The sequence below is a fragment of the Rhinoderma darwinii genome, chromosome 4 (genome assembly GCF_050947455.1).
Source record: "Rhinoderma darwinii isolate aRhiDar2 chromosome 4, aRhiDar2.hap1, whole genome shotgun sequence".
NCBI classification, from domain to species: domain Eukaryota; kingdom Metazoa; phylum Chordata; class Amphibia; order Anura; family Rhinodermatidae; genus Rhinoderma; species Rhinoderma darwinii.
Genome location: NC_134690.1, coordinates 312,034,276 through 312,061,309, shown reverse-complemented (window position 1 = coordinate 312,061,309; position 27,034 = coordinate 312,034,276). Strand labels below are relative to the sequence as shown.

The window sequence follows — 27,034 nt, the reverse complement described above, 5'->3', positions numbered from 1 at the left end:
GATGGCCTACCCTAAGGACAGGCCATCAATTTTGACAAATCCGGGAGAGTGAGTGTGTGTGTGTGTGTGTGTGTGTGTGTGTGTGTGTGTGTGTGTGTGTGTGTGTGTCCAAATTAACAAATAAAATTGTCAGTAAAGCAAACAAAAAAATAACAAATTATTTAATCAAACTACCACATCGATGCAGAAGAAAAATTTACCTCTTGTAATACTCCTGAAACTGTCCAGGTATAAGGGAAACTGGGTAAGGGCTTACTTTAGTCATTTCTGAAGGTAGAATCTTGTACTTTCCCTGAGGTACCTGGATTACCTGGCGTATTGAATAACAAATATATGAATATACAGATTGAAAATACCTAGATCACGAGTTGCTATGAATAGGATTTGAAAGTTAAGTACACTGTTGAATGGACTATTTTTTTATCACTTTAGTTTGGTGTTCTTCAGCACTTTTCTAATTGAATTATGAAACAGCTTCTATTTATTCTGTATACATAGAAAGCTGTATCGTTGTATCTCAGCCGATTTCGGCAGTTCAACTGAACTGATGGCTCGGCTGAGAGTGGGTCTCCGACACACAGGATTCACCTAATAATCGAACATATCTAAGTAGATTTGAGTATGGATTTGATTTATTTTTATTATTTTTCTTTAGTCCCACTATGGGACTTGACCCTGCAATTCAAGGGGTTAAACGACTAGTATAGGAGCTAGCTTCAATTCCTGGCCTTTGCAGTACGGTTTTAGGGTCTGTGCACATCACATTTGGGTTCAAAGGGTTTCATTAGGCTATGGTAACATGTTGCGATTTGTTAGATTTTGATGCAGATTTTTTAAACCAATTCCAAAAGTGGATACAGGAGGAAGGAGAAGTATTCGTTATTCCATTATATTTCCCATTCCTCTTAAAACCCATTCTGGCTTTAAAAACTGCACAAAAATCGACAACAAATCGCGATGTATGAACATTGCCTTAGCATGACAGACCAAGAGAGTGTCCCTTTTGATCATGACCGGTCTGGTAAACGTCAGTAAATTTTTTGTTGAAAGATGGAACAGCTGAGGGATCCTACAAAAAAAAAACACATATACTACACAGTCTTTTTGTGTTTTTTGTTTTTTTTTTAACATGGAGTCTATGGACAACGGTTGCCACTGGAAGGCACCCGTCACAGGTATACGTTAAATGTATACGACAAGGAGTTTCCTACATCATATAAGGAAAGTGACGCCAGGAGCTTCCCAATGCTGGAGTCACCCACTTCAGAGCACCTGAAGAGCTCTTCCCATAGACTTTGGCCCTGGGATAGCCCATCCGTATATGGACAGTGGTGTCAGGATTTTTCACAGGGCCGGAGTCCCCGGCCAGAGCGTTTGCGATATTTTGGCTGAGAACTCCAGCATTGTAGTTCCTGACATCACAGTGCATAAATGGACAGTGACGTCCGATGCTTCCCCAGGTTTCAGTTAGCGTTCTACAAGGAGGGGGGGTTCGGCGACATAACACTGTAATCTTATACAGTGAGATATGTTTCAGCTTTTTGTCGGGAGGAATACGACAGGAGTCTTCCCGACGTAGACCTTCACAATATTTTCCTTCCATTAATGTGCACAGAGCCTTAGCTGTACGTTGCTTGGCTTTAAGATCCAGCCACAGGTCAGGAAGGGGTTAAGCATGCCTTAATCATTTTTACAATACAGCCCTGTGTTTAATTGAACAGTTCAAAGATGATTTGGCAGGATAATGGAAAACAAGTACGAATATACTTCACTTGCAAGCTATGTAATCACTAAGGATTTCTTCATTTAGTGGTACTTATAAGAACCACCCTTTTAAATTAAATTTCCCTGTTGAAATGTAGACAAAAAGTTCAGTTACTGTAAATACTTTGCTTTACTGTTTTTGTTTCAATGTCAAGTGATATGATCGTGTTCTCTGTTCATATCCATAGCTGCTTTAAATACGCTTTAAAAACTCTTGATTTCATTTTTAACCAGACAGATCATCTGTCAGACTAGGTTGTTGACAATTTTCATAACGGGTCCCACAGATTCGTGAATATCCCTTTGTCTGAACAGCCAATAAAACATCATAGAAGTTTCAACTTTTATGTAGACTGAAATTCTGTAAGACATCATTTAAGAACAAAGTTTGCTTTTAAAGAGAATCAGTCACACATTTATGCTGCCTTGTCTGAGCAGCGTAGAAGGTCTGACAGACACCAATTTCAGCGGTCTGTCACTTATTAGGTAGTGTGTTAAAAGTTTATGGGAATTCAGTAGTGATATTTGTGTCACGTCCAAGTACATTCATATTTTTAATGCTGCCCCCACCTCCTCTCGCTGATTGACACTTTTCTTCCTATGCACAGTAATAGGGAGAAAAGCATTAATCAGCGTCTGGATGGCGGGGGCAGAATGAACATATGAATATACTTTAAGTCATGTCTAAAGGGCTGGCTGCAAGTATAAACTACTTTTCTCAAACAACGACATATTACCTAATAAGTGACAGACTGCTGAAATTATCGTGTCTGTCCCTACTTTCTGCTGCCCTCAGACATATTTATGCTGCTATGACAAATACACTTTAAATAGTAGAGAAGTAATGTTCAAAGACTAAGGACACCTTTAACATGAAAAAAAACAAAAACTTTTTTTTATATTTATGTGGTTATCTGGAGGTCAAAAAGTTGCAGGCTGCAATATTATTCATTATCAAACACCCTCATATGCAATTTGCAACCTGCTGCTAGTTTCAGACATTTCGTAGGTGGGCATACCCCACCTGTTATTCCTGCTGGATGTGAGGTCTCTGGTTCCAGGTTGCTGCTACCTTCACTAGCCATCATGTATCAGCACAGCTTCACCCCTCTACGGATTTCTTCTTCTACAGCCCATGTGTGATCCCAGACCTGTGTGATCCCCCCCCCTCTTGCATTTTGCCGTATGTGCTTTGCTGCTTATCTTCACTTGATACTGACAGCCTGTGTGATCTGCCCTCCCTGAAGACTTGGATGCTTTCCCCTACGTCCACACTCTGATCTCCCTAAAACGGACCACATACTAGAGAAATTGGGCAGCCGAAAGGTACGATCCAGACATTTTTCAGCTGACCGTTGGAGCCTTATCATGACACATGCCATGCAAAGACCCGTATCGGTGGACAAACAGGATTTTTTTATTTATTTTTTTAAGTGAACCCTGCAAAATCCCTTTCTTGTCCAGTTCATTGGAGGACACAGACTGTGGGTTTATGCTGTTGCCACTAGGAGGCTTGACACGATGAAAATAAAAAAAGTGACTTCTCCTACAGGATATACCTTGTCAACAGATACTGAGCTATCCAGTCTGCCCACAAGCAATAGGAGATACAAGGTAAGATAAGCATGTCAAAACAAGAGGGGAATCCCTCAAAGCTGACAACCGTGAATGCAAAAAACTGTATCCTGCAAATGAACTAAACATGAAAAGGATATTACAGGGAGTACTCAAAAATCCAGTTTTTTTTCTACATTACATTCGGGGACACAGACCGCAGGTTGTCCAAGAACAGTCCCCAGGGGCTCAAACAGAACATGATCAGCTATATCACAGATGGCTGCAATACCTTGCAACCTAGAGAAGTGTCTGCAGAGGCCAAGGTATGCACTTGGTAGAACTTGAGAAAAGGTGTGAAGAGAAGACCACGCCTTGCACAATTTAGAGGCAGAGGCCTGATGGTGCACAGCCCAGGAAGCTTCAACCACACTGGTGTAGTGGACCATGACCAGGAAATGGGAAAACCTTCCACAGACGCGAGAAGCCTACGCGGTTTTCTTCCTGATTGCAGATCACAAGCTTCAGCCGCAACACAGAGGTAGAATGGGGTTAAGGGGGCCCCGTTCTAGAGATAGATGTGGGTCCCAGGGGTGGAACCTGCAACTGACATTTATGACATATTCTGTGGATATGTCATAAATGTCCCTAATTAGAAAACCCCTTTAAAATTCTGGTAGAAAAGAAATCCCTGAAAGAGAAGGTCGGGACAGAGAGGAAAGGGCCACAGGACATCGGCCAACAGGGACACTGGGACTGCATACCAAGTGACGCGGCCAACACGTGGACACCAGAATAGCAGGAATCCCCTCCGCCTAGAGCCGTTGGAGGAGCTGTGGCAGGAAAGAAGACGTACAGGAGACTGAAGTCAGACCATCACACTACAAGAGCGTGCATGGCGCAGGCTTATGGATCCCGAGCTCAGGAGATGAAGCACGGAACTTGGGGATTGAACCTGGAGGCAAGCACGTCCACACGATCCCATCCAAGATAAATTTGGTCGAAGACGTCTTGGTGAAGGGACCACTCCTTTGGGATTCACAGATTTGGGACTGAAGAAGTTTGCGACCCAATTGTCGACCCTGGGAATGTGAACCGCTCGGAGAGCCCGAACATGAGCTTCTGCCCAGACCAGGATCCTGAAAGCCTCGGTCATCTTTGCGGCTCTGCGGGTGCCGCCCAAGTGATTCTGACAAGCGACGGCCATGGTATTGTCCGTTTGAACACACACCGGGTGTCCGGACAGAGACGGAGTCCAGTGAAGGAGACATAGAAACATGGCTCTCAACTCCAGAATGTTGATGGGAAGATTCCGAAAGGTGATCCCCCATCTCTTGAAGCTGGCATCCATGGAGAGGATCAGCCAGTTCAGGGGGAGGAAGGAGCGGCCAGAGAAGTGATCCACCACTGAAGTGAGCGACAGACCGTGAAGGGAAGAAGGAATTTCAGAAGCACTCATTGCAAGGATCTTCCCCACCGGGAGAGACTAGGCCGCTGCAGAGGAGGCATATGGAACTGCGCAAATGGAATAGTCTCAATAGAGGCCATCATGGTTCCCGAGCACCCGCATGCATTAGGTGGGGTGAGGTTGGCGCAGTCTGTAGGAAACTAATCCCATGCTTAAGAAGTTGAAGTAGTTCTGAATGAAGGGACACCTTTGCCTAGTGAGTGTGTCAAGGCGACCCCCCAAAAAAAACAAAAAACGATTTGTCGTCAAGATGGATATAATGATGAGACCGTACTGCAAAATGCAGGAAGCGCTGATGGGAAGTGCAGGTAGGGATGTGTAGATATGCATTCTTTATGTCCACAGAAGAAGTTCTCCCTGTTCCATGGAAGCGATGACAAATCGGAGATCCCAAGCGAAAATGACCGAGCCAAACATGCGCGTTGAGGCGCTTGAGTTCCAGTATGGGCCAAACCCAACTGTCCTTTTTGGGGATGACAAAATAAAGTTGGAATAAAAATCCCGGAACCTTTGCTTCAAGGGTACCTGAATGATGACCACCTGAAGCAGAGAATCGTTTGCTCAAAAAAACAAAAAGTTACGCCCTGAATGGGCACTGTGGAACGGCGGCCTTGAAGTGCAGAAGCCTACCCCCCACCCGATGCAAATCGAGTGGGGGCACCCCTTCAGGCACAAGTGGCCTTGCCAATTCCTACCTTTGCAGGTGGAGGTCAGTGGGGCTAGGAGGGACAGGTCTGGATGGAAGTTCTGGCCTTCTGATCCTGGAGGAACCACCTAAAGGAGCGAAAACGCTGTCCCACCTTTTTGGCTGGGGCAGTGCGCTTAGGTGTATTCTGAGGAAGATGGGTGCTTTTGCCACCGATGGCTTCAGAGATAATCTCGTCCAACCTAGGCCCAAAGAGACACGACCCTGAAAAGTTGAAGAGCAGTCAGGTAGCGCTTGGAGGCTGAATTAGCAGACCAAGCCTTGAACCAGAGAGGTCTGCAAATAGCAAAAGAAGCAGAAGCCCATGCCAACAGGCAGGTCGCGTCAATAGCAGCTTTGCAGATATACTTGGACACATTGGAGATCAAGTGAGATAGATCGACGAATTCCTCTTGAGAAGGACTCAAGGGAAGGCCACGGCAGAGTTTGTGAACCCATTCACTGAAGACTCTGCTAACACAGACAGATGCAAAAATCGGACGAAGGGCAAAGCAGTTTTTGCAAAGGAGTCCACGTGGCGATCCAGGGGATCTCTAAAGGAAGTGCAATCCGCCATCAGCAAGGTAATGGCCTTCGCTAGGCGAGAAATCAGAGGATCTACCGCTGGAGTCCACACCCATGCGGAAAGGGGTAGAAAACATCCAGACGACTCGAGTGGGAAAACTCCTTGTCTGGGTGCCTCAATTCCTTAAAGACAATACCCTCTAGTTACGAGTGGGCTGGAGAAAAAGCATGAGAACGTTGGGGCTAAAGGAAAAATGGAGTCAGTGGAAGGTAAAGAAGTGTCCTGAAATGTGTCACGGCCAGCCTTAATTAGCACCTCCACCGGAGGTGGGAAGAGGGGTAGAACCCTTTCCAACTGAATCCGAATCAGATAACTCCCCATCAGACAAACCTCTCTAGGAGGAGAGGATGTACAGACCTGACTTCAGGGCAAGAAATGCCTTGCCCACATGGGGAGGTTAAACAGAAACAGAGGACGGTGAAAATGAAACCAGCAAGAATCTCTAATTAGTTTGCGGGGTTGGCCATGAGGGGAAGTCAAGAATGGGGAGTCCATATGAGGACGGGCAGAACAAGAGTCCGGTGGACGGGCAGACATGCCACCTAAGATGGACTGAGCAAAGTTCGCCAGGTTATCAACCTTCTGGAAAAGGGAGTTAGTCCAGTCCGGATCCACATCCATCACACCAGGGATGAGCATCACTGGGGTGGCAGGGGTGTTGAGGCATTTGTTGAGGAGGTCGGCATGCATCACATAAGGAAGACGGACCACAAGGAAATTTAGTATTGCACTTTGAGTAGGCATAATAAATGGAAAAGGTAGGTTGGCGTGAGGGTTCCCCTTTAGAGTCAGACATGACAGAGAGCGTTACTTAACTTCACACTGAAGTAGTGAGAAGGAAGAAACATAAACAAACAAAATATATCACTCAAACTGTGTAGCCAGGAGCACCAATATTTAGGGAGTAATGGCTGCTTCACCTAGTGCTGCTAGAGAAGTGTGACTGAAAACTAGCAGAATGAGAAAAGGAGTGCCTGTTGGAAAGTGCCTGTAGGCTAGAGCACATGTAGGGGAATAGAAGAAGCAGCAAAGGCTGATCCTAACCGTTTAAGATGTCAGAAGTCCTCCTAAGGCAAGAAGAAGCAGCTCTGTTTAGGAGGTCCTGGGTCCCCAGAAGCGTCCGTCCAAGCAGAGGGGAATGCCGAAGCCCTGCCCATGTAGCTCCATAATTGCCCGCTCGAAGTCATGTGACGAGACCGGCCAATCAGGAGAGACCTATGAGGGAATAGGGAAAGAAGCACGCTAGAGCGCTATTGGTGCATACTACAGTGAAGCGCAAAATGGCGTCGCATTCACAATGGCGCCAGCCATACAATAGAAAGTGTGCGGATGGCTCAAAAGCGTTAAGGGAGCGCAGAAAGGACTAAAAAAACGCCAAGGAATAGGCTGATACAGCGGACCAATACAGTGGCTCGGTTTGGGGGAGGGGTGTTAAGTAACACTCACCCAACTCTCCATCTCCCAGATATACTGACCAGCAGGAGTACAGCCACTCAGTATTAGGCCGGATTCACACGAGCGTGTGCGTTTTTGCGTGCGCAAAAATGCTGCATTTTGCGCGTGCAAAAGGTCCGTGTGTCATCAGCATATGGTGCGCGGCTGCGTGATTTCCACGCAGCCGGCATCATGAGGACGCTCTGGTTTTAGGTTTACAAACACAAAAGAACGTGGTTTCCTTCATTGTTTTTACTGCTGTTGCACGAATCACGCTTCCGAGCGCGATTTGCACGCACCCATTGACTTCAATGGGTGCGTGCAGAGCGAAACACGGCCAAATATAGGACATGTCATGAGTTTCACGCAGCGGACATACGCTGCGTGAAATTCACTGACATTCTGAATGGCCCCATTAAGTAACATAGGTCCGTACGACGCGCGTGAAAATCACACGCGTAGCACGGACCTATTATATGTTCGTGTGAATAAGCCCTTAGGGTATGTTCACACGGCTTAGCAAAATACGTCTGAAAATACGGAGCGGTTTTCAGGCGAAAACAGCTCCTGATTTTCAGACGTTTTTGTAGCAACTTGCGTTTTTCGCAGCGTATTTTACGGATGTTATTGGAGCGGTTTTTCAATGGAGTCAATGAAAAACGGCTCCAAAAACAGCCCAAGAAGTGACATGCACTTTTTTCGCGGTCGTCTTTATACGCGCCGTATTTGGACAGCGACGCGTAAAATAACACCTTGTGGGAACAGAGCACCGTAAAACCCATTGAAAGCAATGGGCAGATGTTTGTAGGCGTAATGGAGCCGTTTTTTGCAGCGTAATTGGAGGCGTAAAACGCCAGAATTACGTCTGAAAACAGTGCGTGTGAACATACCCTTACCGCCTTTACTAAGGGGACACTGCTGGGAGAGGTGCTCCTTAGTCAGCAGAAGTATTTTCCTCCTAAGGGTATGTTCACACGGCTTATTTACGGACGTAATTCGGGCGTTTTTTGCCCCGAATTACGTCTGAAAATAGCGCCTCAATAGCGCTGACAAACATCTGCCCATTGAAAGCAATGGGCAGACGTTTGTCTGTTCACACGAGGCGTATATTTACGCGCCGCTGTCAAATGACGGCGCGTAAATAGACGCCCGCGTCAAAGAAGTGACCTGTCACTTCTTTGGCCGTAATTGGAGCCGTTATTCATTGACTCCAATGAATAGCAGCGCTAATTACGGCCGTAATGGACGCGGCGTTCAAGCGCCTGCACATGCCGGTACGGCTGAAATTACGTGGATGTTTACAGGCTGAAACATCCCCGTAATTTCAGCCGTTACGGACGCCCTCGTGTGAACATACCCTTAGACATTAAAGAGGCTTTGTCACCACATTATAAGTGCCCTATCTTGTACATAATGTGATCGGCGCTGTAATGTAGATTACAGCAGTGTTTTTTATTTAGAAAAACGATCATTTTTGACCTATATTAGCTTTATGCTAATGAGTTTCTTAATGGACAACTGGGCGTGTTTTACTTTTTGACCAAGTGGGAGTTGTACAGAGGAGTGTATGACGCTGACCAAACACCGTCATACACTTCTCTCCATTCATTTATTCTGCACATCGTAAACCTGTGTTGTTCACTATGTGCAGTTAGGGTATGTGCACACGACCTATTTTCAGACGTAATTCAGGAGTTTTACGCCTCGAATTACGCCTGAAAAGACAGCTCCATTACGTCTGCAAACATCTGCCCAATGCTTGCAATGGGTTTTACGATGTTCTGTTCAGACCAGGTGTAATTTTACGCGTTGCTGTCAAAAGACGGCACGTAAAAATACACCCGCGTCAAAGAAGTGCAGGACACTTCTTGTGACGTTATTGGAGCAGTTTTTCATTGACTCCAATGAAAAACAGCTCCAATTGCGTCCATAAAAGACGCCGCGAAAAACGCGAGTACTTGAAAAACTTCTGAAATTCAGGAGCTGTTTTCGCCTGAAACAGCTCCGTAATTTCAGACGTATTTTGTGTTTGAACATACCTTTACTCAAGTGTCCTGACAATGAATAGACATTACCTCCAGCCAGGACAGGATGTGTATTCAGAATCCTGACACTTCTGATGTCTGTGGTCGATTTACAGCACAGCAGGCGTAGTCTCGCGAGATTACGCTGTAAACTGTCATTTACATCGAGACTACGCCTGCGTGCTGTAAAACACGCCCATTTGTCCATTAAGAAACTCATTAGCAAAAAAGCTAATGTAGGTCATAACTCTGTCAAAAATGATCGATTTTCTAAATAAAAAATCACTGCTGTAATCTACATTACAGAGCCGATCACATTATGTACAAGATAGGGCACTTATAATGTGGTGACAGAGTCTCTTTAAAGAGGCTCTGTCACCACATTATAAGTGCCCTATCTCCTACATAAGGAGATCGGCGCTATAATGTAGTTGACAGCAGTGCTTTTTATTTAATAAATCAATCTATTTTCACCACTTTATTAGCGATTTTAGATTTATGCTAATGAGTTGATTAATGCCCAAGTGGGCAATCAGCGTCATGCACTCCTCTCCATTCATTTAGGCAGCGCATAGGGATCCTATTAGATCGCTATGTGATGTCTTATATAAACACATTAACAATACTGAAGTGTTTAGACAGTGATTAGACATTCCACGGGATGTCTATTCACAATCTGTGCACTTCGTTACTGTTTTTGTGGTAGTTACAGAAGAGCAAAGCGTAATCCCACAAGATTACACGGTAAATGACAGGTTACAGCGAGATTACGCTTTGCTCTGTGGTAACTACCACAGAAACAGTAGCGAAGTGCAGAGATTGTAAATAGACATCCCGTGGAATATCTATTCACTGTCTAAACACTTCAGTATTGTTAATGTTAGTATAAGACAGCACATAGCGATCTAAAAGGATCACTATGCGCTGCCTAAATGAATGGAGAGAAGTGCATGACGCTGATTGGTCAGCGTCATACACTCCTCTGTACAACGCCCACTTGGTCTAAAGTAAAAATACGCCCACTTGCGCATTAAGCAACTCATTAGCATAAATCTAAAATCGCTAATAAAGTGGTGAAAACAGATCGTTTTTTTAAATAAAAAGCACTGCTGTCATCTACATTATAGATCTGATCTCCTTATGTAGGAGATAGGGCACTTATAACATGGTGACAGAGACTCTTTAAGCAAAGTCTGTGGGCAGGGTATATCCTGTAGGAGGAGTCAGTTTATTTCATAGTGTCAAGCCTTCTAGAGGCAACAGCATATACCCACTGTCTGTGTCCCTCAATGTGACGAACAAAAGAAACTCAGACCAGGCCGCGGATCAAAGCAGATATCCATCAGCAATTTGTCTTTTACTTATGGCGTCGTCATTTCAGAAAATGGCTCTAACTTACGGCCGGCTTAACTTAGACTTGAGAGGGGGAGAGCAGAGAGTGCCGAAACAGCCAGGAGCAGTCGTGTCAGAATCAGTAGCACCTGAAGCCATGAGATTCTACAGCAGTAAAATGGCAGGCCATTTTTTAATTAAAAGAAAATGAATTTTAAAAAAAAAAGAAAAAAAAAAAAAAAACAACCTGCAAAGTGATTGCGATTAGAGCTTAGGCCTTCTTCACACGGCGCAAAAAAAATAAAAAATCATGTGTAAAAAATGCTAGCTTCTTTTGTAAAGCGCTTGACGCTTTCGTCGTGTTGTGCGCGCATTTTTGGGTGTGTAATTGGGACTCCCATTGAGTATGGGAAATAGGTGTGTTTTACACACCAAAGAATTAATTGGACTTCTTTTTTTACACTACATTTTTTTTAAACACGCGAACAATGTGCTAACATGCGCTAACAATGTGCTTTCCCATTGATGTCAATGGGAAACTTCAAATCATGCGTTTGACGCGTTCTTCAGCCCACAAAACGAGTCTAAAATGCGACAAATACATGCCATGTAAACAAGGCCTTATAAAGATGTTAACATTAAATATTTCTGACTTCATACATAGTGAAACCAATATGAAGTCAGATTTTAAGCAAAGTTCTCTCTAAAATCAGTGCAATATCACTTATTACAAACTAAAAGCGAAGGCCTTACATGTGTTTGTAAATCAAAATAAGCTCGTCTCTCTTCCATCCTCTCACGATTTAAATTACTGTTAAACTCTGCGGCTTTCTTGGCAGCTTTTTTTATATACTCTGGTACTTTACTTGCTTCCACCTTTTGTGTGTTCTGCTGCTGCTGTTGCTGAAAAATAGGAATATGTTTAGCTGCAGATCATTTCATTCACACAAATGTAAGGTAAAGATGAAATTTACAGTAAAACTTTGTTTACTTTCCCTGTTTCTTCCTGATCACATACTTCATTCTGAATCTCTTCAGTAGTTATCTGTTATGGAAAAATATTGGTGTAAAAACAGTTTGTGCCTTGGGTGTTCAATAAGCCACTTAAATTGTATTTCCCAATCCCTCTAAAAGAACTAAATTACATTTTTAAATATTGTGCAAACCTGATTTTTAACCAGATGTCAGATTTTTATGCTGTCCTGTTAGCAACAGACACGCTGATTTCAGTGGTCACTTATTTGCTAATGTTCCTGAAGTAATATGCACAATAATAAGTAGAAATATGTCAATGAACAGCTGGAAAGATGGGGGGGGGGGGGCGGGGGGAGGACTTCGATTGAAGATATAAACTAGATGTTCTCAGACACTACTAAACATTATTGAATAAATTATAAACCGCTGAAATCAGCGTGCCGGTCACCACATTAAGCTGCACTCAGGCAGGGCAGCATAAAATCTGACAGATCTGCTTGAAGAGGCTCTGTCACCAGATTTTCAAACCCCTATCTGCTATTGCAGCAGATCGGCGCTGCAATGTAGATTACAGTAACGTTTTTTTGTTTTTTTTCAAAAACGAGCATTTTTGGCCACATTATGAGCATTTTTATATTTATGCAAATGAGCCTTTATTAAGTACAACTGGGCGTGTTTAACCCCTTCAGGACTGAGCCACTTTTGGCCCAAATGACAGAGCCTCATTTTTTAAATCTGACGTGTGTTACTTTATGTGGTAATAACTCGGGAATGCTTTTACCTATCCAAGCGATTCTGAGACTGTTTTCTCGTGACATATTGTACTTTAAGTTAGTCAAAAATGTGGTCGATATATTCAATATTTTTGTGTGAAAAACACCAAAATTGAGAAAATTTGCAAAAAAATTGCATTTTCTAAATTCAAATGTATCTGCTTGTAAGACAGATAGTTATACCACACAAAATAGTTACTAGCTAACATTTCCCATATGTCTACTTTAGATTGGCATCATTTTTTGAACATCTTTATTTTTCTAGGACATTACAAGGCTTATAAGTTAGCAGCAATTTCTCACATTTTCAAGAAAATTTCAAAAGCCCATTTTTTTAGGGAACAGTTCAGTTGTTAAGTGGCTTTGAGGGCCTTATATATTAGAAACCCCCACAAATCACCCCACTTTAAAAACTGCACCCCTCAAAGTATTCAAAACAGCATTCACAAAGTTTTTTTTAACCCTTTAGGCGTTTCACAGGTATTAAAGCAATGTAGCGGGGAAATCTACAAATTTAATTTTTTGGGCAGAAATTCCATTTTAATCAATTTTTCCTGTAATACTGAAGGTTTTTACCGGAGAAGCACAACTGAATATTTATTGCCCTGATTCTGCAGTTTTTAGAAATATCCCACATGTGGCCCTAGTGCGAAACTGGACAGAAATACCGGCCTCAGAAGCAAAGTAGCATCAAGAGCCTTTTATGGCCTTCCTTTTCTTAGATTATATTTCAGGCACCATGTCAGGTTAGAAGAGGTCTTGTGGTGCCGAAACAAAGGAAACACCCCCAAAAATACCCAATTTTGGAAACTAAACTCCTTGAGGAATTCATCTAGGGGTGTAGTGAGCATTTTGACCTCACAGGTGTGTGTCATATTTTATTAGAAATGGGCAGTGAAAATGAAAAATTACATTATTTTCCAATAAGACGCAGCATTAGTTAAAAATTTTTCATTTTCTCAACAAATAAAGGAGAAAAAGCACCGTAACATTTGTAAAGCAACATCTTCAGAGTACGGAAATACCTCACACGTGGTCATAAACTGCTATTTGGACACACAGCAAGGCTCTAAAGGGAAGGAGCGCCATTTAGTATTTGGAGTGGAGATTTTATAAGATTCGTTTTTTGACACCATGTTGCATTGAGCTATAGTACCAGTACAGTGGTACCCCCCGAAAAATTACCCCATTTTGGAAACTAGATCCCTCAAAGAATTGATCTAGGGGTGTAGTGAGCATTTTGACCGCACAAGTGTTTTGCAAAAATGAGTAAACAATAGATGTTGCAGATTCAAAATTGCTGTTTTCCACAAATATGCCATTTCAGTGCCCAATGTGTTGTGCCCAGCTTGTACCACCGTAGACACACATCCCATAAATTGTTAAGCGAGTTCTCCAGAATACCCCATATGTGGTCATAAATTGCCGTTTGGGCACACTGCCAGGCTCAGTTGGACCACCATTTGGCTTTTGAAGCGCAGATTTTGCTTGGTGTATTAGTGGTATTTAAGCTTATAATGTGGGGGCATATGTAATCTGTGCGGAGTACATCAGGGTATATGTAAACTGGGCGGAGTACATCAGGGTATATGTAAGCTGGGCGGAGTACATCAGGGCTTATGTAAGCTGGGCGGAGTACATCAGGCCATAATAGGATGATGTAATATATGGGGTGAATGAAGAATCCATGGATTGGTGTGGTACGCTTTGAACCAATCCTTTATGCACAGGCCGAGTTTATTGGGTATTATACAAAATATCTGCACTCCAGCGTTGCCTTATATTTGACTTCTTCATTAGCCATATAAGCCGCACAAGGCCCTAAAGTTTCCTCATCTCCGATGCATCTACAGGGTCCACCTGTGGGGTCCAGCAAATGGCGATGTGGGGTATTTAGCGAAATTCTACTGGACCTAAAAATTAGTCTGGGTCGTCATTTAGCATCATTGCGTTTTGAGAGCCATAACGTGTTATTTTTCTGAGCTGTGTGAGGGCGCGTTTTTTGTGGAACGAGCTGTAATTTTTATTGGTTCCATTTTGGGGTACATGCGATTTTTTTATCACTATTTATTACATTTTTTGGGAGATGAGGAAACCAAAAAACAGCCATTCCAGCACGTTTCTTTTTTGTTTTTTTTGACAGTGTTCACCGTGCAGTATAAACAACATGTTAACTTCATTCTGCGGGGCGATACGATTACAGCGACACCAAATTTATATCGTTTTTTTACTTTTCAGTACGTTCCCATAATAAAAATACTCTTTTCTAAAAAAAATCATGTTTTAGTGTCGCCATTTTCTGAGAGCCGTAACTTTTTTATTTTTTCGTTTATATCGCTGCGGGAGGGCTTGTTTTATGCGTGGCGAACTGTAGTTTCTCTTGGTACCATTTTGCGTTACTTGCAACTTTTTGATCACTTTTTATTACTTTTTTTTTGAGACAAGATGACCAAAAAACAAAATGCGGTCATTGTTTTTTATTAAATTTTTTTACAGTGTTCACCGTGCGGTAAAAATAATGTCATATTTTTATAGATCAGGCCGTTCCGAACATGGCGATACCTATTATGTATAGCTTTTTTTTCATATTTTCATGTTTTTTTAATAATAAAGGAGTTGATCAGGGAAACAGGGCAAGTGTTGTTTTTATTATTTATTTATTAACTTTTATTTATTTATTTTTCTCACATTTTTTTTTTACATTTTTTACTTTTTCTTTTACACTGACCTGGGGACTTGAAGATCTGGTCTTCTGATCCCCACTACGATGCACTTCACTACTTATGTAGTGCAGTGGATCGTAACTGTCATTTTTCATTTGACAGTTAGCGTATTAGGTCCTGCCTCGGGCAGGACCTAATAGGCTACCGTACCTGGGCAACCAGGAAGCCTAGTAACGGCTTCCTGGTTGCCATAGCAACAATCGCCACCCGCGATCCACCGCGGGGGGGCCCGGAGGTTACAGAGGGAGCTCCCTCCCTCTGTAAACCACTTCAATGCGGCGGACGTCATTGACAGCCGCATTGAAGGGGTTAAATGGCTGCGATCGGCGGTAACAGCCATCGCAGCCATTGCAGCGGCATGTCAGCTGTGTATAACAGCTGACAGCCGCTGAAGATAAAGCGCGCACAGCTCCTGTGCTCGCTTTATCTGCAGGGCGTAACTGTACGCCCGTCTGCGGGAAATCACTTTGATCTCGGACGTACAGTTACGCACAATCGCGGGAAAGGGTTAAAGTTAAGTCCAAGTGGGCGTGTATTGTGTGTGTGTACATCTGGGCGTTTTTACTTGATTTACTAGCTGGGCATTGTGAATAGAAGTGTATGATGCTGACGAATCAGCATCATCCACTTCTCTTCGTTAACACCCAGCTTCTGGCAGTGCACAGACACACAGCGTGTTCTCGAGAGATCACACTGTGACGTCACTTCCTGCCCCAGGTCCTGCATCGTGTCGAACGAGCGAGGACACATCGGCACCAGGCGACAGAGGCTACATCGACTTACCTGCAAACGCCGATGCTGCTGCAGAATCAACTGTAGCCTCTGTTGCTGATGTGTCCTTGCTCGTCCGACACGATGCAGGACCTGGGGCAGGAAGTGACGTCACGTCTCGAGAACACGCTGTGTGTCTGTGCACTGCCAGAAGCTGGGTGTTAACGAAGAGAAGTGGATGATGCTGATTCGTCAGCATCATACACTTCTATTCACAACGCCCAGCTAGTAAATCAAGTAAAAACGCCCAGATGTACACACACAATACACGCCCACTTGGACTTAACTTTAAACACGCCCAGTTGTACTTAAGAAAGGCTCATTTGCATAAATATAAAAATGCTCATAACTTGGCCAAAAATGCTCGTTTTTGGAAGAAAAAAAAAAACGTTACTGTAATCTACATTGCAGCGCCGATCTGCTGCAATACGAGATAGGGGTTTGAAAATCTGGTGACAGACCCAACCTTTCACCTCCCCATACATGTGCAGCATGTAATGGGAAGGGCTGCACAAACCCTGGGAAACTTTACATTTTTTTTTCTACCTACCTCCGTTATTTAGATATCGGTGCCGTTATATTTGGCGCCCGATATTTAAATAACCCCCTGAACAGTCAACGGGGCGTGTACTGGCATGGGGGCGTGTCACTGCTACGGACAGTGTGAGCTGGAGAGGAGAGGGCTCTCATCTCTTGTGAGAGATCAGTCTTGTACTTTGTCTGAGGACACGCCCCCTTGCCAGTTCGGCAGACAATACAAGACTGATCTCTCACAAGAGCTGAAGAGATGGGAGCGCTCTCCTCTCCAGCTCACACTGTCCATAGCAGTGACACGCCCCCTTGATTGTTCGGATGAAAAGATTGCAATCGCACACGCTCTCATGCTGTGACACTGTCCATATCCGATTGGACAGTGTCACAGCCATAGTAACATGCCCCCTTGACTGTTCAGGGGGTTATTTCAATATTGGGCGCCAAATATAACGACACCAATATCTAAATAACGGAGGTAGGAAGAAAAAAAAAAGTAAAGTGCCCCAGGGTTTGTGCAGGCCTCCCCATTACATGCTGCACATGTATAGGGAGGTGAAAGGTTCTCTTTAAAGGCCACACACACACACACACACTTTGAACTCAAAATTAGTATGTTTTAATAAAACAAAAGTTTTAGGTGATTAACCCTTTCAAGACCGAGCTCATTTTGGCTTTCAGGAAAAGCCCCATTTTTTCAAATCTGACATGTCACTTCATGTGGTAATAACTCTGGAATGCTTTTGCCTATCCAAGCGATTCGGAGATTCTTTTCTCGTGACATATTGTACTTTATGTTAGTGGAAAAATGTGGTCAATAAATTCATTGCTTATTTGTGAAAAACACCAATTTTGCAAAAATTTGCAAAAATTATGATTTTTCTAATTTTAAATGTATCTGCTTGTAAAACAGATAGTAATACCACACAAAATAGTTACTATTTCACATAGTCCATATGTCTACTTTATATTTGCATCGTTTTTTGAACATTATTTTATTTTTCTAGGACGTTACAAGGCTTACTATTTTACCAGCAATTTCTCACATTTTCAGGAAAATTTCAAAAGGCGATTTTTACAGGGACCAGTTCAGTTCTAAAGCAGCTTTGAGGGCCTTATGTACTAGATAGACCCCATAAATCACCCCATATTAAAAACTGCACCCCTCAAAGTATTAAAAACAGCATTCCAAAAGTTTAACCCTTCAGGCGTTTCACAGGAATTAAAGCAATGTAGAGGGGAAATTGACAAATTTTATTTTTTTTGCTGAAATTCATTTGTAATAAAAAAAAATTCTGTAACACAGAAGCTTTTACCAGAGAAACGCAACACAATATTTATTGCCCAGATTCTGTCGTTTTTAGAAATATCCCACATGTGGCCCTAGTGTGATAATGGACTGAAATACCGGCCCCATAAGCAAAGAAGCACCTAGTGGATTTTGTGGCCTTTTTTTTTATAATATATTTTAGGCACCATGTCGGGTTTGAAGTGGTCTTGTGGTGCCAAAACAGTGGAAATCCACCAAAAGTGACCCAATTTTGGAAAACTGCACACCTCAAGGAATTTATCTAGGGGTATAGTTAGCATCTTGACCCCACAGGTCTTCTGCTAAATTTATTGGAATTTGCCTGTGAAAGTGAAAATCTATTTTTTTTTTTTCTGAAAAAATATTTTAAAAAATTATATTTGCAAGAAATAAAGAATAAAAAGCAGGGGCGTGGCTTGACGATGGCGGTGTGAGGACGCGTGTGCTCAGAGCTCCGAACCCGCATCACTCTCTGCACACTACCACGGGCACCACTTACCTGCTCCAGCGCCGGGATGACCAAGGGGAGACACCGCAAGTCTCAGTCGGTCACCCCAGGTACCTCCTCAGTGGATCGCTACCTCCGATCCGGCCGCGACGGGTCTTCCCCGCGGCCCTCCTCCATCCCAGCAGTAGGCCGCAGCCGATCCCCGATGTCGCGTGGGGACTCCCCGCCCACCGGCACAGTCGTTCTGGCGGGATCTCCCAGAGGACTGCAGGACCGCTCCTCTGAAGCTCCGTCCCCGGAGGTAGGTCCAGATGCAGGGATCGTGGAAGGGTCTGTGCCTCCGGGGAGAGCAGCCGCTCCCCTCCCCCCGCAGCATCCACTAGAGACCGGGCTGGAACATGGCCGCAAGGAAAAAAATGGCGCTGTAGATAAGGCACCACTCTCCTCTGCTGTCCCCCGGCATTACTACACAGAGGACATGTCATCATGGAGCCAGGGCACACCAGCCATACTAAAGGGCCCGCTCACCCGCTCCGCTGACCGGGGGGACTCCCACCTAACTACTTCTACTGGCCCCCCTCCTTCCATGGAACAGACCCTGGCAGAGTTATGGGAGATGGTGAGGGCACTGCCCACAAAATCAGATTTGGATGCTCGTCTAGCCCGACTGGAAGAGAAACATGACCGTGCCATAGGGGTGGTGACCCAGGACTTCCGATCTTTAACCGCACGGGTAGACGCATTGGAGCGCCAGAACTCTGTTCCCACTACAGACATTTCGGTCCTTTCTCAGTCTATGGACACCCAATCGACTCAAATGAGGGACTTCTCCCTGCACCTGGACGACGTGGAGAACAGGGAGAGACGGAACAACTTAAAACTGAGGGGCATTTCAGAATCTGTACCGCCTGAGGAGCTATACGAGGTCGTCACCCATATCAACAAGCTCATGGACAGACCACGTGATTTGGCCATTGAAATGGATAGGGTACATCGCTTGGCAGGCCCGCGGAACAGGGAAAGTAATCGTCCCCGAGATGTCATCTGCAGGGTTCACTTTTATAAACAAAAAGAGGACATTGCACGGCGAGCTTGGGAGCATGGGGCCATTCCTTTCCAGGGTGCGGAGGTGACCATTTTGCCGGATGTCTCAAGGCTGACCCTACATATGCGCAGGGTGATACGCCCTCTGCTGGAGGCAACTAAAGAAGCAGGCGCTTCCTACAGATAGGGCCATCCGTTCCACGTCATCCTCCGCCGACAGGGGCAATCCTTTGCTATCTGCTCTCCGGACGACTTTGAAACAGCCTTCCGTTTCCTCTAAATCTCCCCAGTGCGCCTCCCAGACTGGACGGAGCCGCCGCCATCGCTCTTCCCCAGGGGGGGACTGTACCCGGACTCTGTGCGCCCTTCTCAGCTTCTTCCTAGAGACGGTCCTCGTGAGCAACGGGCGTCTGGACGGCGCTCGCCCCGAAGAAATTGATCGGCCAGTGGCCAGAAGGCTATTGCATCACTGTATCCATGAGGATATCATTGGGGGGCTGTTTGTTAGGAGTGTCTAACCCTCCCTCCTTTTCTCCTCAGGTCTCTTCTCAAGTTTCTGCGGGAGGGAGTGTTGCCAGGCCAAAGGGGAATTCAGGTGGGCCAGGGGGTCTAGTCGGTGAGGTCTGGAGGATGGTCTCAGGGAACCTTTTTCCCCATCATACTGCGCTGCGGTGGGAGGTCAGAAATCTACATACACCCGTTACAGTAAACCGGCCGAGTCCGGGGTTCCGGCCTGTTCTTATTTGGGCTTATACAACCTTAGTCCCAACTAGTGACGAGTCTCAGGGAGATCACCTCTTCACGCCGCTGTCATTCTACGTTCCCCACTAGGTTTCCACGCTGTCGTGTCGTGTTCAGGGGGTGTTATCTCCCGGGCCCGACATAACACGCGTAGTATTGTTTAGGGGTTTTGTACTCCGCTGTCAGTGGGACGCTAGTGTCCCTTTTTTTGGCCCTTCCCCCTCTCTTCGGGGGTAACTGCCTCTTTCCCCCCTTTTCTGTTTTCCTACGCTGGCTCCACATGTCTAACATCACGGTTGTTTCCCTGAATGCACAGGGCCTGAACGTTCCAGAGAAGAGATCTTCCATCCTCCGTCTCCTATGGAGAAAGTAAGCACATGAGGCGTTCCTCCAGGAAACTCACTTCCGGGCGGACAGCGTTCCACGGTTGACGGACTCTCACTACACTGAGGGGTATCACAGCACCTCACCACCTCACCGGACTCCAAGACCAAGGGGGTTTCTATCTTGATCTCTCGTTCTCTTCCGTGGGAGCACGTGGAGACTCGCACAGATGGAGCGGGACGGTACATCCTCGTGAAGGGTAGATTGGCTAACACTGTTCACATGCTATCTCCCCAACACCGGCCAGGTCGCCTTTTTTGAAGGGGTCTTGACGGAGTTGGATGTTTTTTTGGAAACCCGACTATAGACTCCTCACGCGGACACTCGTCGTTACCCAGGTCGGCACACCGCCGGTTGCGTCGGTTGTTACACGAACACCAATTGATAGACGCGTCGAGGCTTATGCACCCGACAAGAGATTACACCTTTTCGGCCCCCCACAACACATACACCAGACTAGACTACTTCTTCCTGCGCCACTCCCATCTCTCCAACCTCTCCTCAGTCTCAATAGATAACATAACCTTCTCGGACCACGCCCTCATAACACTCCCTCTCTATCTCCCTGCAACCCACCCTCGCTCCTGGCAGTGGCGGTTAAATGACTCGCTCCTGCAGGACCCCACGGTAACTTCAGAAATACACAGGGACCTACGGGAGGATTTTGCTACGAATGTATCCCCAGATGTAAGCCCGCTCAGTGTTTGGGAGGCACATAAGTGCGTGATCCGGGGGTTCCTTCATCCGAATCGGATCTAAAAGGGAGCGGACGGCTCAGTTGAGTGAACTGTTATCTTGTATACTCCTCCTCGAGCAATCCCACAAGGCTTCCTTGGACTGTGTGATGAGGGCGGAGTTGGGGCAGTTGCGTGTTCAGGTTTGTTCTCTTTGTCTTGCTAAGGCCAGGGCCTCCCTAGTAAAGTGTAGACGACATTTAGACGAATTCTGTAACAAACCAGGCAGGACTTTGGCACGGGCATTGCGGAAAACTAGGTCACGTACCTATGTCCCCCAGGTACAGGTCCCTGGAGCTGGGAGCTTGCACCACCCCAGGACATCTCGGAAGCCTTCCGGGCGTACTACCTGTAAAGGATCTGCCAGACACAGCTTCTGTGTCGACGCCCGTGGTTAATCAGTCTGCAACTGCTCTTAAGTCTGAGAGTGACTCGATCATCTACCACTCGGGCTGGGAGGCTGAGAAGTGGGAGAGCCTATCACAGCCTGGCCAGACGGAGCTAGCTCCCGCCCTCTGTCTATTTATACCTTCATTTCCTGCTCCTCCTCTGCCTGTGATTCTGCCTGTTTCCTGGCTCTGCTGCTGCTGCTTGTACTATTGACCTCTGCTTCATATTGACCCTGGCTTTACGGTCTACTCTCCTGCTCTGCGTTTGGTACCTCGTACACTCCTGGTTTGACTCGGCTTGTTCACTACTCTTGTTGATCACGGTGTTTCCGTGGGCAATTGCCCCATTTCCCTTAACTTCTGTGTACCCTTCTCTGTTGTGCCCATATTGAGCGTAGGGATAGTCGCACAGTTGTACACCGTCGCCTAGGACGAGCCGTGCAAGTAGGCAGGGACTGAGTGGCGGGTAGATTAGGGCTCACCTGTCCGTCTCCCTACCCAGTCATAACACTACCACTCACTTTACAATCTCCCGCGGACCTCTCCCACCACTGATAGGGGAACTAGACGGGAGCAGATGGAGGCATATCTCCGCTCCTCGTGGATGAAAAGTATCCCACAGGAAGCTCTAGCGGCTCTGAAAGAGCCGATTTCGCCAGAAGAGTGGTCCTGGGCCCTGAAGGACTCTCCGGTGGGGGAAGGCGCCGGGCCCGGATGGGCAACCTATTCAGTACTACAAGGTCTGTTCAGATCTTCTCGCGCCTCATTTCCTGCAGGCCTACAACTCCTTCACAGACGGGTGCTCTCTCCCTCAGGATGCCCTACGGGCATACATTACGGTTATACCTAAGGGAGGAAAGGACCCCACCAGCTGCCAAAATTACCGCCCCATTTCACTGCTTAATGTAGACCTCAAGCGGTTTGCAAAAATCTTGGCCCATAGGCTCACGCCCCTCCTCCACAATGTGATACACTACGACCAGGTGGGCTTCATGCCCCTTAGGGAAGCCAGGGATAACACCACTAGGGCAATTCATCTGATTTATCACTCGGCTGCCTCGTCTCTGCCCACACTGCTGCTGTCCATGGACGCGGAGAAGGCCTTTGACAGGGTAGACTGGGACTTCATGTGGGCCACTTTGCGGCATATCGGGTTTGGTTAAAGTTAATGGTACCTTATCTTCTCCGCTCTCTATCTCCAACGGCATGCGGCAGGGGTGCCCAGTCGCCCTTGATTTTTATTCTGTGCCTGAAACCCTTTGTCTGGTTCGCTCAAACCCAGACATAGCGGGGGTATCAGTGGGTGGAAGATCCCATAAAGTGACTGCTTATGCGGACGACCTTCTGTTCTTCCTCACTGCGCCCAGGATCTCCTTGCCCAACCTCATGTCGGAGATGAGTAGATACTCAAAACTGTCAAATTTCAAAATTAACTATCAGTAGTCCAAGGCTCTCAACATATCACTGCCGCAGTCCCTGGTGGAGGATCTGTCGGGGTCCTTCTCCTTTAAGTGGGCCAGAGACTCGCTACAATACTTGGGGGTCCAACTCTCCAGGGATCTCTCTCGCCTTTATGCAGTGAACTATCCTCCTCTCCTTCAGCGCGTAAAAGGCGATTTGGACTCCTGGACGAAGGGTACCTTCACGTGGTTCGGCAGATGTGCAATCTTCAAAATGAACATTCTCCCACGGATACTGTACTTCTTCCAAGCCTTACCGATTGACATTCCCCGCACTTTCTTCCGAGCTCTGTTGTCCTTACTCCACCGCTTCATTTGGGTGGGGAAACCGGCCCGTATAGCCCGCTCCACGCTTTTTCGCTCTAAGAGTGAAGGGGGCTTGGGGCTCCCTGACTTCGTTGCTTATCATCAGGCCTCGCACATGGCCCGCATCCTGGATTGGTTCCACCACACAGAGGTCAAACAATGGGTGTCGATGGAACAGTCTTCCGTAGCCATCCCTTTGCAGGCCCTACCTTGGCTGGGTAGGGATACTCCTCTATCAGCAAGGACACACCCGACGATAGGGCCCTCACTGGCAGTTGCGTCTAAGGTCTTCCCCCGGACAGAGATCTCCCCTTCCCCCATGTTTCCAGTCCTGGGCAATCCGGCGTTCCCTCCAGGGCGGATGGGGGGGGTCCATTTCAGAGCTGGTTGCGGGCAAGTAGTGGCCCCGCCTCTCATTACCTGCAAAGGGAGTCATGGATGATTGGCTCGCAACTGATGTCTTTGACATACCCACTCCCTGGCAGGTCGCTCAGCTGAGACACTTCCTGGTGTCCTTGCCTAACCCTGCGGAACATGCTCGGGTTAAAACTCAGTTTGAACTCCTCTGCGTGGGCACTGGATCGATGCGTCACACACTATACTCCCTACTGATCTCCCCATCTACCCTCTCCACACCCACATATTTGTTACGGTGGGAAAGGGACCTGTGAATCACGCTCTCGGCAGAACAAATAGATAGGATATACACAATGACACATAAATCGTCCATGGCCAGCAGGTATCAGGAAGCGGGTTTTAAAATTTTAACACGCTGGTATAGGGTGCCTTCCAGACTACACGTTATGATTCCGGTGGTCCCACCGCTGTGCTGGAGATGTAGTATCGTTCCCACCTGATCACCACATGTCTTTTATGAGTGCCCGCGGCTGACAGCCTTCTGGTCAGGAGTGTGGCCTATCACCTGCAAATTCACGAACTTCCCGCTCCCATGCACACCAGCCTTCTTCTTGCTCCATCTGTGCGAGATTCCGCTGTTCACATATCGTCGCTATGTGGTCCGCGATCTGGTGAATGCTGCCAGGGCCTGCATACCAGCGCTGTGGAGACAATCGGCTGCACCGTCGCTCAGCATGTGGTTCGATAAGATACAGGAGATCATGAGGATGAAGGATCTCACGGCTTCAATGAGAGGTACTCACGCCAAGTTCATCAAGACTTGGTATCACTGGGTCAGGTTTCAATCATCCTTGGAATTCAGGAATATCGTAGCCTCTTAATTTGCACTTCATACATGACACTTAACAACGGAACCCGTCCCTTCCTTTCCCTCCCCTGTCGTTTCTCTTTTCTCATTCCCTTTCCATACTTCCTTCTAAGTTATGTTTCGCTGTGGGCCTTAATGCATGTCTGCAGGTTCAGGATGCAGGGGATTAATTTATTGCTTGACTATACTCTGTTTGTACATCTACCATACAGGATGTCCGCATATGCTGGCCTGCGTGCCGAAGTACTATATGGTTGCATATTCTTTTGGCATTTAACGTGATAGGTTTGTTTGTAAAATGGATAAATAAAAGAAGTTATAAAAAAAATAATAAAAAGCACCCCAAAACTTGTAAAGCTACTTCTCCCGATTACAGCAATACCCCATATGTGGTACTAAACTGCTGTTTGGACCCACAGCAGAGCTCAGAAGGCAAGGAGCGCCATTTGGATTTTGAAGCGCAGATTGTGCTGGATTGGTTTTCAGTGCCATGTCGCGTTTGCAACGCCCTGGAGGGAGCAAAACGGTGGAAACCCCCCAAAAGTGACCCCATTTTGTAGACTACACCCCTCAAGGAATTTTTCTAGGGGGTATAGCTAGAATTTTGACCCCACAGTTTTTTTGCTGAATCTAGTGGAATTAGGCCGTGAAAATGAAAATCTACTTTTTTTCTGAAAAAAAATAGAAATGTTTAATTTTTACAATGAATAAAGGAGAAAAATCACCCCAAAATTTGTAAAGCAATTTGTCCTGATTACAGCAATACGCCATACGTGTTAAAAAAAACTGCTGCTTGGACCCACGGCAAGACTCAGAAGGGAAGGAACAATATTAGGCTTTTGGAGCTCAAATTTAGCTGGAATGGTTTCGGGTATCATGTCGCATTTGCAAAGCCCCTGAGGTACCAAAACAGTGGAAACCTCCCAAAAGTCCCTTTAGGGGACTGGAACTAGCGATCATTAGGTCGCTGGTACAATACACTGCAGTACTAATGTATTGCAGTATAATATCATTTTTACAGGCTCCTGTAACAGCGCGATTGCTGTTCCTGTCCATTAGTCCCGGGTGAAAGCTGTAATACACAGTGGACACCTGCAGAATATGGAGCGGGCGCAGCGCATGAGCCCGCTCTATATATAACCCCCCGCACCATGACATGCTATTAAGTCATGGTGCGCGAAGGCGTTAATGCGCAGCGGATGGTGCAAAGTGAAAATTAACATTTTCCACTGATATGCCATTTTAATGCACAATATGTTGTGCCCAGTTTGTGCCACTGAAGACAAATACCTCGTACAATGTTGAGCGGGTTCTCCCGGATATAAAATATCATATGTGGACGTAAGCTGGTGTTTGGGCACGCTGTGGGGCTTAGAAGGGAGGGAGCGCCATTTTTCTTTTGGAGCGCAGATTTTGCTTGGTAACAGTTCTGTTTGGGGTTTTGCTGGTATTTCAGTTTATGATGTGGGGGTATGTGTAAATTGGGCAGAGTACATCAGGACATAATAAGAGGGTATAATAATTCGGTAAATAATGATCCGCAGATATGTGGCCGGTGTCGCACTGATAAATGGTGCCCGATCTTATCCGCTTTTGGACACTGCACAATTTCTGTCGCTATATTCTGAGAGCCAGAACTTTTTTTTATTTTTTCTTCACCGGAGCCGTGCGAGGGCTTATTTGTTGCGGGACAATCTGTAGTTTTCATTGGTACCATTTTAGGGTACATGGGATTTTTTTAGCACTTTTAGATTTTTTTTGGGCAGTGACAAAAAAAAAAAAAAACTACTTCTGACAATGTTTTTTGTCTTATTTTTTTTTTTACTTTTCACCGTGCGCTATAAATGACATTTTACTTTATTCTGCGGGTCGATAAGATTACGGCGATACCAGATGTATATAGTTTTATGTTTTGTGGCGTTTGCGCAATAAAATCACTTTGATAAAATTATTTATTTTTTGTGTCACCATATTCTGAGAGCCATAACTTTTTTATTTTTCAGTCAAAAAGCTGTGTAAGGGCTTGTTTTTTGCGGGACGGGTTGTAGTTTTTATTGCTACTATTTTAGGGTACATGTGACTTTTTGATCACTTCTTATTCTATATTTTTGGAGGGTTGATGACCAGAAAAATTGTGATTCTGACATAGTTTTTTAATAATTTTTTTTGCGCTGTTCACCGTGCGGGAAAAAGAATATTACAGTTTGGGTCGTTGGGGATGCGGTGATACCAAATATGTGTACTTTTTTTTTTTTTTTTTAACATTTTCTTTTTTTTTCCTATAATAAAAGACTTATTATAGGAAAAAAAAGCATTTTTTGTTTTTGGAACTTAACTTATTTTGACACTTTTATAAAACATTATTACTTTTTTT

General features: G+C 45.4%; 1 protein-coding gene across 6 annotated transcripts in view; it reads right to left on the bottom strand.

The window, feature by feature from the left end:
• PHF10 (PHD finger protein 10) overlaps positions 1-27,034 on the bottom strand; it is a 243,444-nt gene that overhangs the window by 103,448 nt on the left and 112,962 nt on the right. For 5 of the 6 annotated variants that reach the window (XR_012883215.1, XM_075862734.1, XM_075862732.1 and 2 more), the window contains exons 6-8: positions 11,839-11,892; positions 11,601-11,750; positions 201-310 (exon numbers count right to left, since the gene is read on the bottom strand). Coding sequence is in view for 5 of the 6 variants with exons in the window: in XM_075862734.1 (XP_075718849.1) it covers positions 201-310; positions 11,601-11,750; positions 11,839-11,892 (314 nt within the window). In the remaining variant the exon portion in view is untranslated. The remainder of the gene's footprint in view (positions 1-200; positions 311-11,600; positions 11,751-11,838; positions 11,893-27,034) is intronic. The other variant, XM_075862731.1, reaches the window with a different exon arrangement.